At 33.4% G+C, this 17,347-nt stretch overlaps 1 protein-coding gene across 1 annotated transcript in view; it reads right to left on the bottom strand.

Moving 5' to 3' along the window:
- The window catches only part of LOC143256118 (uncharacterized), a 60,397-nt gene extending 44,896 nt beyond the window's left edge, over positions 1-15,501 (bottom strand). Inside the window, exons 1-3 of the mRNA XM_076512866.1 lie at positions 15,388-15,501; positions 10,594-10,694; positions 7,650-7,735 (exon numbers count right to left, since the gene is read on the bottom strand). Of these exons, the coding sequence (XP_076368981.1) occupies positions 7,650-7,735; positions 10,594-10,694; positions 15,388-15,444 (244 nt within the window). The 5' untranslated portion in view covers positions 15,445-15,501. The remainder of the gene's footprint in view (positions 1-7,649; positions 7,736-10,593; positions 10,695-15,387) is intronic.
- Between the last annotated feature and the right edge of the window lie 1,846 nt (positions 15,502-17,347).

Genomic DNA, 17,347 nt, shown 5'->3' with positions numbered 1-17,347 from the left:
AGTCGCAGCAATTAAAGTGGATAACACCAACAATATCCAACCGAAAGATTAACAAGACTTTCCTAGGGTGGTGGTCCATTTTGGGCTGAGGTTTAGCCAGTTCACCTGCACGTAGCCATATTCTGCGGCACTTAACATTTTTATAAAATATCAATTTTTCATCTCCAGTCACTGACCTGTCCAAAAAGGTGAGTTACATTTACGAGAGTGCAGAGAAGTGCAAATGTCCACTCTTGTTCTAAGGTTGGCTTGTGTCAAATCATGGGTGACCCATTTGCCAAGTTTTGAAACGTTTTCTAGCTGCTGTAGATGACGGTGAACTGTTGAATGGTTTGAAATTAGCTTCTGTGCCAGTTCTTTAACAGTTACAGCACAGTCTCCATCAAGTGCAGCCAGCAGCAAGTCATCGTTAAACTATATAGGATGACCTGATCGTGGCGCATCACATAAATTGCAGTCACCTGATCTGAACTTCTGAAAACACCTTCGACATTTTCTTTCATTGAGAGACTTCGCATCATAAACAACTTGAATATTTCGTGTAGTTTCGTCTGCACGGTTGTCTTTTATAATTTCATAAAGCATTATATGCCTAATGTGCTCCTCAGACACATCCATCTTCATAAGGGTTTATTTGATAAATGATCTAAAAGTGGAGTTGGGTTAGTTTCTTTAATTTGTGTGAACATTTTTATACACGTCTTACTACATATTTCAGTCATTAAAGCCTTTTGCAAAGACAAAAATGATAATACAATTTCTGTATTACATTTTTGAAAATTACTTATGGGATGACCTGATAGTTTTTCCTTCTTTTTTGTTTAATTTCGCGCAAAGCTACACGAGGGCTATCTGCGCTAGCCGTCCCTAATTTAGCAGTGCAAGACTAAAGGGAAGGCAGCTAGTCATCACCACCCACCGCCAACTCTTGAGCTACTCTTTTACCAACGAATAGTGAGATTGACCGTCACATTATTTCGCCCCCGATGCTGAAAGGGCGAGCATATTTGGTGTGACGGAGATTCGAACCCACGATCCTCAGATTATGGGTCGAGCGCCTTAACCACCGAGCCAGGCCAGGACCTTTAATTGTTCAACAATACGTCTGTGAACTAAAAAACCGAATTTTGTTAACCGTTGTGCGTACAGCACAAATAGTCTATTGCAAAGCTTTCTACTTACCTACAAACAAACGCATCAAAAACATATAAATTATGATGAATTTTATATGTCAGAAATATCGCTTTATTAGAACAAAGCGTACGGTGAAATTTTCTCTTCTCCAAAATGTGTAAATTGTATTAGGGTTTACATATAAAATATCTGTTTATCTACATTTTGTACTGATAAAGACCAAGATAAAATTTATTTTTATGTTTCTTTTTTAAGCACAAAGCTACAGAATGGGCTGTCTGTGCCGTGCCCACCATCGGTTTTTAGCGGTGTGAGCTGTAAGACTTACCGCTGGTCACAAGAAAGCCTGTGCTCTTTCTAACAAAAGTAAACAGAAAATGGTGCTTCTAAATAGTTTCTTTTATTCGATATTAGAACGGTAAAAATGTTTGATCAAGGTTTATATTTCAAAGAATACAATAAGTATGAGTGATATTTTAGTTACACAGTCCACCTTGAGGAATCGAATTCCGGATTTTACTTTTAAAGGTCCGTATGCTTACTGCTGTGACTTACGACTTACTTTTATAAAGTTAATTACACTTCATACATCTGAGTTTACGATAGTGAAATACCATTAGGATTAATTTGTTGCAAAATGTTTTTAGATTTCCTTTATACATGACTCGTAATCTGAGGGTCGCGGATTCGAATCACCGTTGCACCAAACATGCTCGCCCTTTCAGCCTTGGGGTCATTATAAAATGTCACGGTCAATTCCATATTCGTTGGTAAAAGAGTAGTCCAAGAGTTGGCGGTGGGTTAGATTAGTGACGGCTAGCACAGATAGCCTCGTGTAGCTTTGCGCGATATTCAAAAGAAAACTTTTACACATACTCTTCGGATAATTAAACTAACGCTCAGTCTCTTTTGCCATCTATTGAGATTCCAAAACAATAATATTTTTGCCAAATTAATGTTGTTTGTAAGAGAAAAGTAAATTATTGTGTTATTTACGTTCATTCAAAAATAAAAGTTTATTTAGTAATTCCTTATAAAGAAGAGTGTGAAATAACTTAATGTCTAGGTCCATACACTTATTTATGTAAACTTTTAATATTACTAGATTTTATTTTTTCTGTAATTGGTGTTCATTGGTAAGTCTTCATACCAGTTTCATAGGAATAACTCTCCAAGAATATAAGAACTGTATAATTTGTTACAGTCTCTAAAGAGGTTGTATGTAAGACCCTGAGCTTGGAACCTTGTTGTTTAACTCTTTTGCTGTCAACTTATTATTATTATCTCATGTTGGTTGTCACATTATTTTTGCGTGTTAGTACTGTAAATAGGAGTGCATTACATAAAATTATATTTTCATTACAAATGAGCATATAAACATCACATTTTCCTTGTTTGTTTGGAACATACATAGTTGGGTAACCAATCGTGTTCAAACTTTTACATTTCTTCCGGTGTTTCCCACCGAGATCCTGTTCTGAAATGGTCGATGGTTTGGGTTCAGGCAGAGATTGGGACTGTACTTGGGGTGGAATTCCTGAACTGTTTCCTCGGGCCCTTCCCGTGATTTCACCGACCTTCCCTTGTAGTGGAACAACGCCCCTCGTGGTTTTAACTGTCTCTACTATCTTGGTTACTTTCAATTTTCTTTGTGTGCTTAATTTACTTTCTTCACCATTGTTTTCCGAGTCTTCTTCTGAGCTTTCATACTCAAAGCAGTCACTGCTTGAGTCTGAATCTTGCTGAGTTATTTACAAAACTTGTAAATGTGAATGATGAATACCTACACGAAGCCGTCTTGAAAAGTTTGTTGACAACATTCTTCCCTTTTTCTGCATCCCGGAAACAATACTAATCACGTGATCAGATTCCAAGATAAACATCTAAGGCTTATTAAGTGGAAGCTATGCATTTGCCCTAAAGTGATGCTACCTAATGAATAAAAAAGACAATATAAAAATTTGACGATAGTCGCAAATGTCACAAAGTCGTAGGATCGACTGCAGTCGGACATTGCAGTGAAAGAGTTAATGACTGAAGTTGGTTTTTCTGATTTTCTATTGTTATATGTTTGAATAAACATAATACATGACAGTCTCTCAAACATATACATTAATCGATAATCCACAGGTAACACACCGTTTAACAAACAGAAATTTACATAAACCGCCAACCAACATAATACGGTAGCCACTGTTAATCTGACAAATACCTTGCTGAAATCAAAGTTGTTAACTGTTAATGTAGTGGCTTCATATCAAATACCCTAATGAAATCAAAGTTGTTAACTTCATTTAGCGGTGTCATAACAAATACCCTAAAGAAGCCATAGTTACAACGGTAACACGTACAATGATGAAGAAAGATACTTAAGTTATGCAAGAATAACAAATATTGTATGAAAGCAGAATACTTCAGTTATACTATGCAAGATAATCAATTATGCAACTTAAACAAATACTAAAGCATTTTACGCTGAACAGTGTTTCAAAATTTCAGTTAGCATTGGACTTTTGATACTTGTTAGCACAATGTTATTAGCAATCCCATTATATCTTACAGATACAATTTTCTTGGCTGTGGAAATTCATTACAATTACACCTCCATGTCAAACCTGTGTTATAGTTATTAGTAACAAGTATTCAGGTTCATTCATGAAGTAAGCAACAATTAAGTATAACATTAAACCAATCTTTAAGTACAGTTTTACCAAAACATTCTCTAATTGAAATTGATACTCAAGACTCTACAATTTGATCTTTAGCTATATTTAACTGTTGTGAAATGTATCTATTGTGTGATTGGAAAAAAAACTGAGTCAGGCTAGTACAGATACTTATGTACATTTCTGTATTTTGAACTTTACACCATCACTGACATCATTGTTAGATATGACTGGACATGCACTGGACATCAGCAGCTGAACTTATCAGAAGAAAACAAATACGACTACACATTGTAGAAAATGTAGGTGAGGAAGTGGTAATTGTTACTTCTGTTGTGGTACTTCTCCCACCACCTGTGCTAAGGGATTGACTGCTTCTTTTGTAACACACCCACAGCTTAAAGAACAGGAGATACCTTGTGGTATTGTAATGGATTTGATTTGATTGAAACACAGGAAGAACGATTACTAGTAACTTGTAGTATAAGTTATTACATACTCATGGAGAAAGTAAACTAAATATACATCCTTATGCATACATGAAGTCAGACAGATGCTTCAGATATTTTGTCACTTCTGGATTATGGTAACTAATTAAACACCCTTGAAACTGGTACAGATAGTCCTGAAGTACATTCCTATCTTGGTATCTTCTTGTGTCTGTTAACCAGTTTGAAAGATTATTAACAGATTCACTTTATTTATTTTCACCATGAAACTTCAGTTCTCTTCTTTAACTCTGTCAGAATTCGAAATATGTTCCAAAGTGATGCACTTGTTTCAAAGTTCCTGTAAAAATTAAATAAATTGAAAGACAAAGTAACTGAATAATTCTATATCCAGAGTCTAGCACATTACCCTAAAACAAAACAATCCCATCAAAGATAGGAATAATGAAATTACTGAGACTTTAAATAAAAAAAACATAAACCATGAAGCTACGAAGCTGAACAGATAAAATGGTCCCAGAAATATCAGTTTTTGTTACAAGTTACTTTTTATTATGCTGAAAATATGTTCTGAAGCAATATGTTACTTGTAACCAGAAATTATGTTATGTAGCTACCAAATAATGCTTAATAACTAAACAACTACATATTATTTGAAATTTCATTCTTAATTAAGACTATAACTGACTTTATTAAAACCAGTATTTGAAAAACAGTCTTGTATTTGGGTATCACTTACTGCTAAGTTTAGTGCTGCTGTTATTTGTTGCCATGAGATTTTAGTCTTCTTTGACCAAAAATGCATCTACGAGATTATTTGTTTTGTACTTACAAAGAGTGTTAAACTTTAACTGTATCTTATGAGGGCTTATTACACTTGTATAATTTAAATGATCAAATAAAGGACTTAAAATGTTTTCCTTAACTTATGTAAGCAGGTACTAGTGTTACTATCAGAAAAGTTAACTGTGGCTAGTGTAAAAGAAATTGGAGTTGTGATGGGAAAGTAACATAATTTTCCTTTCCAGGATAAATTTATAAAGGCCACAAAAAAAAAGTGGAACAAGTGTGCATGAATGTGTAGACAATTCTTATACACTACTTTCAAGAAGGTTCACAAAAAAGGTGGAACAAGTGCAAACAATTTTACAATAAAACACTGTTTCATACAAGGAAATGAAATGTGTACCTATGTTTAACCAGTTCAAACATTTTTTGAAAGGAAGAAAATACTGATGAGTGAATTATTAAGTCAGTTATGTGGATGAACCATGTATTTTGAAAATGGAAAAACCAGGATTAAACAGCACATTCTCTTTAAACAAAAAGCAACTGGAAACAGAGTTTATTAAATGTTTTGATTTTTTAAAATATTCAAGAGAATAGTGTACAAGGGAAAAAATTCAAAGAATTCAAGTCTACCGATATATTACGATAACCTCCCAACTACTCCTGAAGAGAATGATGCATCTAGAAAATTTTGTTTTCTTCATAACAAGAGTAACTTCAACAAGAAAATGAAGACAAAGAACCTGCCCCCACTAGTACAGAGGTAAGTCTACAGATTTACAATGCTAAATTAAGGATTCGATTCGTCTTGTTTGGCTCAGCAGATAGCTCAATGTGGCTTTGCTAAAAGAAAACACACATACACAAAGAACCTTCCAATAGTAAGTTGAATGAAATCTGTGTCAAGAATTTTACAGGAGGAAGAATGTAAAGCTGTACACAAAGTAATTCTATTTTATTATTGGTAAGTCATCTAATTATTAGATTCAAAGAGGTCTGGGAACTAGAAGGTTACAGAATAAGGATGTAAAGTTGTTTTTTACCAAAACACAGTTTTACTTATCCATAGAAAACAAAACAAAAACAACAACAGTAAAAAAAACATGTAATTCACCACCTAATGTCAATAATAATAAACTTAGAGAATGTGATGAAATGTGGTATTTTACCAGTTTTCTATTGAGTAACTGGCAGAATAACAGGAGGTTCACCAGGAAATGTACTGTAGAGCAAAATTCTAAATTCTCTGACCTTGACTGAAGTTGAAGCAAAGAGAGATTGGTTTCAAGTAAAATCTTTATCTCAAACATTCATTAAACAGTCAAAGACAATAACAATTGTATCACTTAGGTGCCATTACTGGAAAGCTTAAATATCAATTATATTTGTAGCAAAATATAATCATATCTGTGATCATTACTGATGGTACAGACTAAAAAAAAACAACAACATGGAAGCATATATGAAAAATATTGCCTTTCTTTTTAGGGTTAACATTACTGTATAAAAGTACAACATGAATACCAATACAAAGGAACACCTTTATACATAAACTATATTAATAAATATAATCAAACATCAAGCACACCCTCTACATTCCTACACTCAATTACACAACCCCCTTCAAACATGTGGTCATCTGTCGGTCAGTTACCTCTTTCTTTCTTTGTGAACCGGACAATGACCGAAGAATGTCAAAACGTTGTTTGCCCCTCTACATAAAAATTTTCTCAACTCATACCAGCCGTTTTTAAATATATAAAAATACATCATGTTTTACTTGAAAGAAATTTTTTCCTAAAAACAACCAAGCTGATTGTTGTCTTAAATTAAAACTACACAAATAACATATTGAAAAAGTTTTAAAAATGTATATTAAACAAGGATGTAGGAAATGTTTCAACACCCTGACAAACAGTAAGTTTTAGCGTTATTAACTGAAGACAGGGCCCAACATGGCCAGGTGGGTTAAGGCGTTCGACTTGTAACCTGAGGGTCGCAGGTTTGAATCCCAGTTGCACCAAATATGCTCACCCTTTCAGCTATGGGAGCAGTATAAAGTGATGGTCAATCCCACTATTCTTCGGTAAAAGAGTAGCCCAATAGTTTGCAGTGGGTGGTGATGACTAGCTGCCTTCCCTCTAGTCTTATACTGCTAAATTAGGGACGGCTAGCACAGGTAGTCCTTGAGTAGCTTTGTGCGAAATTCAAAACAGACAAATTGAAGACAGAACAGAATGACAGAAAGTTGCAGGCCTGTTACCTTAAGTATAAATATGTAAGTTTCAATACTTCATAAAAAAAAAGACAAAAATGATCTTGAATGTCATTTTCATTATCTTAATGATTTTCACGAGTTCAGTATTTATTAACAAAAGAAGTTGCATTGTTTTATCTTAAGAATATGACACTTAGAAAATCTACAGAAATATACTGTTACTTCATGCACTTGACTACTGTTAATGTAAATTATTAAAGCTTATTTACTTTCAGTGAAGTTTCCTTGCTGTTATGTTTTTAGATCTGTAGAAAACAAATGTGGTATGTATAAGTTAACAACAGTAAAGAGGACAACACAAGGAGTACCAAATAACAACAAATGATGACTTACAATATCTGCTAGAGAGGTCATCTCTTACTATGTACTGATTTATGAGACTGGAACTTCTTTCTAACATCTGTAGCTTTGTCAATATTCTGTAAACAGATCAAAATCTTATGTTATCTAGATTCTAATCTCTTAATGCAAAGGACCTGTCATTAAACGTAACAATACAGAAATACCTAAATTATAAAAACAATAAACAAAGTCCCTTCCTTGTGGACATGACATGGAGAAAAAGCTACACAAGAGAAATAAAGTAATTTATTTGACAAAAATTTGATTATAAATCCACTAACTTCTTTATAAAGTACTTGTGTTGATAGAAACTTGATTATAAATCCATTAACTTCTTTATAAAGTACTTGTGTTGATATAAATTTGATTATAAATCCATTAACTTCTTTATAAAGTACTTGTGTTGATAGAAACTTGATTATAAATCCACTAACTTCTTTATAAAGTACTTGTGTTGATAGAAACTTGATTATAAATCCACTAACTTCTTTATAAAGTACTTGTGTTGATATAAATTTGATTATAAATCCATTAACTTCTTTATAGAGTACTTATGTTGATAGAAACTTGATTATAAATCCACTAACTTCTTTATAAAGTACTTATGTTGATAGAAACTTAATTATAAATCCACTAACTTCTTTATAAAGTACTTGTGTTGATATAAACTTGATTACAAATCCATTAACTTCTTTATAAAGTACTTGTGTTGATATAAACTTGATTACAAATCCATTAACTTCTTTATAAAGTACTTGTGTTGATATAAACTTGATGATAAGTCCACTGACTTCTTTATAAAGTACCTGTGTTGGTAAATTCTTGATAAATCCATTAACTTCTTTATAAAGTATCTGTATTGATATAAACTTGATGATAAATCCATTAACTTCTTTATAAAGTATCTGTATTGATATGAACTTGATTATAAATCCATTAACTTCTTTATAAAGTACCTGTGTTGGTAAATTCTTGATAAATCCATTAACTTCTTTATAAAGTACTTGTGTTGGTAAAATCTTGATAAATCTCTTAACTTTATCTACTATCCTGAAGTCTACAGGTAAAATGTCCATCTGAGCAGTCACTAGAAGAAGCTGATGGGTATGGTTAGCAAACTTAAGTTTGGAAGGAGCTAAAAGAAGCCAATAATCCATATAATGGCTCAATCACAACTCCAAAGCATGAAGATAGTGAATAAAAGTTCTGACCTCCTGACAAAAAACATAAGGGGCAGAAGCAAGCTTGAAGAGAAGGGAACAAAACACCATGTGATGGACGAACTGAAGATACTGATAAGACCATGGGGATATAGGGATGTGGAGATAAACACTAGTGACATCAATACCTGTCATTCATAAGCCCAGAGAAAATGCCCACTGTCAGGTAAGAAACAGTAAAATTGGACAGTTGAACAAAGTAATTGAGGAAAGACAAATTGATGATAGGCTTCCAGTCCTGGTTTTCTTAAGAACAACAAAGAGTCTTGAATAAAACTAGGTGAAAGATATATAACAGATTCAATGTCCTGCTGAGATAATAGTTTCTGAACCACCTCCAACAGACACTGGCTGGTCATGAGATTCCAATATGGAGGAAAGAAAATGGGTATAGGAGACACTGGAGGAAGGAAAAAAATGGGATTATGAATCCTTCCAATAAAACTTGAAGACCTTAATGTTCCATGTTGAAAGGATGCCAGTAATGAAGAAAATTGGTAAGCCAAGCTCTCACCAGATTAGAATCCGCCAGGTGATGTGATGTGCATTGTCAATGAATACGATGAGATGAGGACCTCAAGGAGAAGGAACAAGTAAGAGCTGGGAATAAAGTGGGAGGAGAAATGGTAATAGGTGCTGTACTTGGCTCTGACTGAGACATAAGAGACTGTTGTTGTACTGCTGAAGTTCATGATTCAAAAAGACTCAGAGATTGTGTCCAGTATGTATTACCACAGAAGTGGGCCATATGTAAACACCTAAGATAAGATGATGGTTGTATGAGTTAAGGTTGCATCACAGTCTAGACGGTCCCAACAACAGAGAAAAATACGTATGCAGAGATAGAGCCAAAGACGACAAATAAGCCAACATAGAATAAAGAAGGGACAGGATATCCCCCAAAATCCCTCAGGGTTTTGATGAAAAGCTTAAGAGAGGATATGGGTGGTTGAGAGATAATGTAAAAAAGTTGTGAAGGTAGAACAAAGGCAGGAAAGTTGGGCATGTGTAAATTAATAAAACAATCTGTACTGAATTGTGAAACATACTGAAACAAATGTTCTTTGTAAAGAACAAATTTTATTTCATACAAAGTACAAACAATTAACAAATATATCAGAATATACACTATAAATTAGGTGTATATCATCTCTGTAATTCATTAACTAAATAATATTACAAATGGAAGCATGATTAAAACTGGCTGATAGCATAGTAAGCAATACTGTTAAGATTAAAAAGAATCAAATTTTGATGTACTGTACCACTTGAAAAAGCAGTAAGAAAACTAGGTTTAAAACAAGTTGTTCCTATGCCAACACAGTTGAATAAGAATATGGACATCTAATTTATAAAAAAAAATATGGCATTAATGCAACATGTTTTCCTGTGTGTTGTGTATGTTTTTTAAGTATAACAAGATCATATGGGCTTTTTATAGAAATATTTCTTTGCACAATATTTTAACATTATATCTCTGTCTGCTTAATACATGCATACTTTACATAATAATTTCTGTTGTTTAAATGGGTTTATGCTGTATTTATGTGTGTGTGTATATGTTTATATTCTCTCTGAATTCTACACGCTATATGTTACTGTAGTCACTATATGCTACTGTCTTATTAGTAAAGAAAACAAACATTAATGGACTAAAAAGTCTACAATAACAAACAGATATTCTGATACATGAACATAGCAATAAGGGTGTTTACCTCTTCTGGTTTAAACCACTGAGATAACAAAAAACAATAAATGTTCCGCTACAAGAAGTAGAGCAAAAAAAAGTCCTCCAACTGCACCAATTTGTCGATACCTGTGGAAGAGGGAAGAAATAATAGTTTTTATACCAATGTAAACTTAACGTCATATAACAATAAAATAGAATCACTTTTTTTCTATGATATAAAACCTTATAGGCTAATACTAGTAAAAATTGGTCCTTAACTTGTGTAAATATACATTACTTGGTGTGTTTTGATACAAAATAGTTGAAATCAACTTAATTATAAAAACAACAACATTTAACCTACATAGTAAACTAATAAATACATTTCATACCATTATAACCAACAATATCTTTTTCAGTATCATGATAATTTTGGAAACTATCCAAATAACAAGACATGGGATTCTTATTCCCCTTTATTATTATACTGGAACATGAGTTGCTTCTAACTGTTTACTATCCAACTGGTACATGAGTTACTTGTAACTGTTTACTCTCCAACTGGTACATGACTTGCTTGTAACTGTTTACTATCCAACTGGTACATGAGTTGCTTTTAACTGTTTACTATTCAACTGGAACATGAACTGTTTGTGTAACTGTTTACTATTCAATTGGAACACGAGCTGTTTGGGTAACTGTTAACTATTCAACTGGAACACGAGATGTTTCTGTAACTGTTTACTATTCAACTGGAACATGAGCTGTTTGGGTAACTGTTAACTATTCAACTGGAACACGAGATGTTTCTGTAACTGTTTACTATTCAACTGGTACGTGACCTGGTTGTCATTACTTACTATTCAACTGGTACATGAGATGCTTGTCATTACTTACTATTCAACTGGTACATGAGATGCTTGTCATTACTTACTATTCAACTGGTACGTGAGCTGCTTGTCATTACTTACTATTCAACTGGTACATGAGATGCTTGTCATTACTTACTATTCAACTGGTACATGAGCTGCTCGTTATTATTAGTATTCAACTGGTGCATGAACTGCTCGTTATTATTTACTATTCAACTGGTACATGAACTGTTTGTAACTCTCTATTTATTTAATCATAAGATGAGAAAATATGAATAGAATGTGCTCTGATGAATCACTTATTTCACACCTCTTCAACAATAATGACTGACTAGTGACAAAACAGAAGGTGTTAGGACTTTACTTTTAAAGGAACCAATACCTAAAATTGTGCACAGTCGAATACAGTATGAAACTTACAATTTATTTACTTGGTAGTTTTCCAATAGCCATAACCAGTACTGTAGTAATGTTCAGTATGATAAATATGGGAAGGTATTTTTATTCAAATAGTATCACATTGCTTTGTAAAATAACAATAGTGTAAGCACAGAGGAAGGTGATTGCATGATGCTAAAGGTACTGAAAAATGTTCAGTATAATTCATAAAAAAGTATTTGACATGTTTATTTATTATATTTTCAAGCTGGATAAGTCTTAGCTGCAATCTCTAGAAATATGAAGAACAGTTTCTATAAGAAGGAGCATGTACCAGCTAAGTTTAGTACCAAGACTGTGCACAGGGTATTGTATGATTTTGTTGTACACTACTTCAGTACGATGCAATATCCTTCCACTGGTATGCTTCTTTACTTTTCTGATGAGCGACCCATGGATGTACAACTTTTCCAACTTTTCGATCATGTATAGCTTGGTTAAGACCTGCCACGTTACCTAATTTACAGAAAACAAATTTTAAAGTTAAGATACTCAACTAGGCTACAACAATCTCTAGTTCAGATGTAACTTTAGGCTTAGTTGTACAAAACAACACTGATGTGAAATATACAATGTTTCATTTTAATAATATAAAACTGATTTCTTTTTACAGCTTGCTCTATCCTCTCATACTTTATTTGGAGTATTATGTTACAGTGCGAAAGGGTGAAAAGTTTTTGTTGAAAAAAATGAATTTTTGTATTGCTGTTAGGCCTTCGTATTAAGCCTTGTTTCCACTAGTTCATATTAGCTTAAGTGACTGCTTCAATTGGGAAAGAAAATTGCTAAAAAAATATTTAAAAAACAGTGAATATAAACAGGATTTAAAATTATTACATGTATCAAATGAAACTTTTAGGTTTAAAATCTTCAAAAAATTGGTTTGTTTAAAACTTGAGTTATTTTTATTGTATTCCAGTGATAGAAAACTGTGAAGCTGTGTATATTAATTTTGAAATTAAGGACAACAATATAGTTTTGTAAAATAGTATAGGAAAATTTTAAGACAGTGTAAGAGGACAAAAAACAGAAAATAAAATGTATCACAACAAATATTTTCCATATTTCAAAGCTATAAGTTCATATAAATATCACATACACAAAACATTTTCTTCGCAGATGCTACCTGTGGAAAGAAATTCTGCAGTTTCAAACCACTTTATCCAATGGCTTTCTTTTTTAAACAATTCAATGTAACAAACCACACAATGGTTGCACAGGTTTGATGTACCTGGGTATTACATAGTTAAATATAACTTTGAGGTAATCTAGCAATCTGTATTTCAGTTTGGCCTAATAAGATGTGCAGAACCAAATGTTTTTACAATGTAAGTTCACTAATGTTGGTCACTCTCATTTTTGATTTTCAAAAAATATGAAAAGATACAGATGTACTAGTCAAGTATTTTCTAATATGTATAGATACAGATGTACGAGTAAAGTATTTTCCAAACTTTTGTCATCACTCTTTATGCACGAAACATGATTTCACGTGCCACCATTTTTTTTAGATAAGGGAAAGTTATGTGATTAGATATAATTCGCAGATACATATTAAAACATTATATGTATTGTAGTAATTAATTATTATTTTCATTAATAAAAAAAATATCTAAACACTTAACTATGCATTATTGTGCCCCATCACAGTTAATTTATGCCTCCCTGAGATGAGGGTGGAGTGCCCACGCTACGGGAAATATTGTACTAGCTGATATGGATGCTATGAAAATGAAACAGACAGTATAGTTTGTTCACCACATGTTTAGTTTTTATGACTCTTTAGTGCTGCAGGGCAAAATAAGTAATGGATTTCATGGAAAGTTAGTTTATCTTGCATCCTTTATTTACAGAAATGTTAAGGTGTTTTTGGGCACCTATTCTAAACCACCAAACACAAATGTTAACCTTTCATACTTACTCAGTTTTCTAGAGGTTTACGATCATTTTGTATTATCTGATTTACTTCCGAATACAAATGCTAATTAGGAGTGAGAAAAAACAATTACTTACTAGCTACACTAGGTTCTGTCAACCACACCAGGTCTGGTGGTAAAACCTCAGGTTCTCCCCCACTTTAGTACTTGCAACCTGCAAACTAGATAATAATCAGTGATGTCGAGAAACCCACTTGTTGAGAAATTTATATGCAAAAACGGCTCGTTTGGATTGAGAAAATATTTTACATAGAAGAGCGAACAACGTTCGCATATATCGTTTCTTTTGCATATAAAAAACTTTGTTTGGTTTCAGTTTTAAGTGTAAAAAGTTTTTTTGTTATAGTTTTAAGTGTAAAATGTGTTTGGATTTTGTATTAAGGGTAAAACGTTGTTTGGTTTTAGTTTCTGGTGTAAAACGTTGGTTTGTTATAGTTTTTAGGGTAAAAAGTTGTTTGGTTGTAGTTTTACGTGTAAAAAGGTGTTTAGTTTTAGTTTTTAGTGTAAAACGTTGTTTGGTTTTAGTTTTAAGTGTATAAAGGTGTTTGGTTTTAGTTTTATGGGTAAAAAAGTTTGGTGAGCAGATACAGATAGTCCGTTTTGAAGTTACACAACCCCTTCCAGACATGTGGTCAGCTTCCGGTCAGTTATCTCTTTCTTTGTGAACCTGACGATGACCAAAGAAGGTCGAAATGTTGTTCGCTCTTCTATATAAAATATTTTCTCAACCAGGCTATTAGCCCACATATAGAATCTAAACTTGTTTTCAAGCATTGTAAGTCCGCAGACATACCACCGTGCTACTGGGAAGACTGGTTTCCTCAATGAACAAGTCTAGTATGATAAACTATGCCACAAGAAGCAACCAAAACGCTTGTGAATTTTTGTTCCAAACAAATTGATGTCAAAGAATCATTTTACATGTACTGGAGTGTATTGCATGATAACAGTGGAGTCATAAATTAATTATAAAACACAAAGTACAAGTTCATGACAGGAATAAGAAACTTCTTCCACTTTCACCATTATACTTAACTAAATGTTTGCAAACGAAACTTACTGGCTCATATCAACTTACTTTAGTTGAAAAGAAAATCTCTATAAGGTCCGGCATGGCCAGGTGGGTTAAGGCGTTCGACTCGTAAACCACGGGGTCGAATCCCCGTCGCACCAAATATACTAACCCTTACAGCCGTGTGGGCGTTATAAAGTAACAGTCAATCCCGCTATTCGTTGGTAAAAGAGTAACCCAAGAGTTGGTGGTGGATGGTGATGGCTAGCTGCCTTCCCTCTACTCTTACACTGCAGAATTACGGACGGCTAGCGCAGGTAGCCCTCGAATAGCTTTGCGCAAAATTTATAAACAAACAAAACTTCTACGTCCTTCAATTCACGTTTTGTTGAAACAAATAAGTAGAAGAAAATGAGAAAAAAAATAAAAATACAAAATCCCATGTATGGTATTATACCCAGACGTATTATATGACACTAGGGGAGTTACTTAACATTAAGAAAATCATTTGTTTTAAACATTTATGCCAGGCCAGACCATGAGATTAATAAACCTGATAACAAACCTCACTCGTGTATCACCTGTTGTGGTGGACACAGAAGACCAGATTTCCTACCCTTGTGATAACGTTTGTCCATAGTTCTTGTCTATTCGACAGTCTCTCTCGCACCTTCTAAGCCTGATATATATACACCTACCCCACAGAAGAGCTTCGTGATGTGTTTACTGGCGCCGCCTACCTGCAGCTGAGGGAATTCGTTCCAAATCTGTATTCTCAACAACACGATTGTTTAAAATAGTTTCTATATAATGGTGCTTATGGACATTTTTGCTTGTATATTGTTGCTGTATTTTTGAAAATATGAGAGTCAAAATTCTTATTTAAAAACATGAAAAGCTACTCAGAACTAAATGTTATTCGCTCCATGGGGAATCGAATTTTGGAACGTAGTGTTGTAAGTCCGGACACTTACTGCCAATTCACCGCAGTGATCATAGAAAGAACATCTATGGTACTTAAATAAGGTACCTGTGCAGTTATGATTCTGACCATAAAGATGGTTTAAGGTTTCTAATATCAAACAGTTTCCCTTTCTGACGGAACAATTTTAAACCGATTCCTCTGACATTTCAACTGCTTTTAATCGTTGTTCGATATTTAAAGACACGTATGAACAAACCTACAGAGGGTCAAACACATTATACTAAAACGAGTTTCACACCTCAGAGTTAAACTTTAGAAATTATATCACAAACAATTCTAGTTCAGTCCCTAAAGGGGCACTTGGCATATTGTCCATTGTGATGATTCACTCCTAACTACAACTAGGCTCCAAGACCTTTATTGTGAGGTGCATATCAACAATACAATAAAAAATACTTTGGCGTAGAGGTCGCACCAACTAAAACGAGAAATCTATAACCCAGAAATTCATGTTAACACGATAATATATTATAGTGGTATTATTATTGTTACTATTGTAGGACTTTCTTTGATCTACGTGTTTTTAGAACATCAGGAATATATATGTATATTTGTGTTTACAATTAATGTTATACATAGTCTATTTTAAATCACTTTGCACGAAATTTCGTTTTGGATGAAATACTGTCTGCTGTGTCTACTGTGGGGATTAGGATTCCGGATTTTAGCGTTGTAGTACAAAATCTTACCGCTATTCTACCAGCACAAATAGTGTGCTGCATGTTGTGCTTGTTAACAAAATACTCGAAGAAACATTTGTATAATTTATATTATTAAGAATTTTCCTTGTTCTCTTTACTTAAATTTAACGTTTAGGTTTTAAGAATGATTTTATAGTGAAGTTAGTTCATAGCGTTGACACTAGCGCATGTCTTTTATATATTACCCCAAATACAAAAGTTCCAATCTAGTCAAACTGTGCGCAGCCTGGTGGTTAGCGTGCTAGACTAAGAATTGAATAGGATAATATCGTAGATATGATTTCCATAAACACGCTCTACACTTTCGGCTGCTTTATAAAAGCAACAATCTATTACACCATTGGATTTAAAACCTGCTCTTCCCAGTTGCTTCACGCACGCGCGAATAAAGTGTCATCCGGGTCGAAAATTCGATTTCAGTTTGCAACCATTGAATTTTTTCTTTACATTACCACTTGACTGAACTAAACGATTTTTTTTAAAGGAATGATATTCCAAATGCTCTTTTAATGTTACTCAAAGAAACACCAAACCTTCAATCAGTGAAAAAATTTAGAAATATACCGCGTGGTGCGTGGACTTAGAATCCAAGCAGAGGTATAATTTTGGTGGCTATGAAATATTAAATACAAAATAACCAAAGAACTGTGTTAAATTCACAAGTGTAAAATCAAAATCATGCACTAAAATTTTTTTTGCTACATAGTTATCAGTAGATAACACATAATTTATCTGCTTTTTTATTTATTGAAAATGTTTGTGCAACACTACATAAGGGTTCATATAGTCGTTCTCTATATTGGACTGAGAGACTAAAGGGAAATTAGCTAACCAACAGCACCCACTGCTAACTCC

This window comes from Tachypleus tridentatus, chromosome 7 (assembly GCF_004210375.1).
Source record: "Tachypleus tridentatus isolate NWPU-2018 chromosome 7, ASM421037v1, whole genome shotgun sequence".
Lineage (NCBI taxonomy): Eukaryota > Metazoa > Arthropoda > Merostomata > Xiphosura > Limulidae > Tachypleus > Tachypleus tridentatus.
The sequence above is the reverse complement of the archived record's forward strand: the minus strand, read 5'-3'. Positions and strand labels throughout refer to the sequence as shown.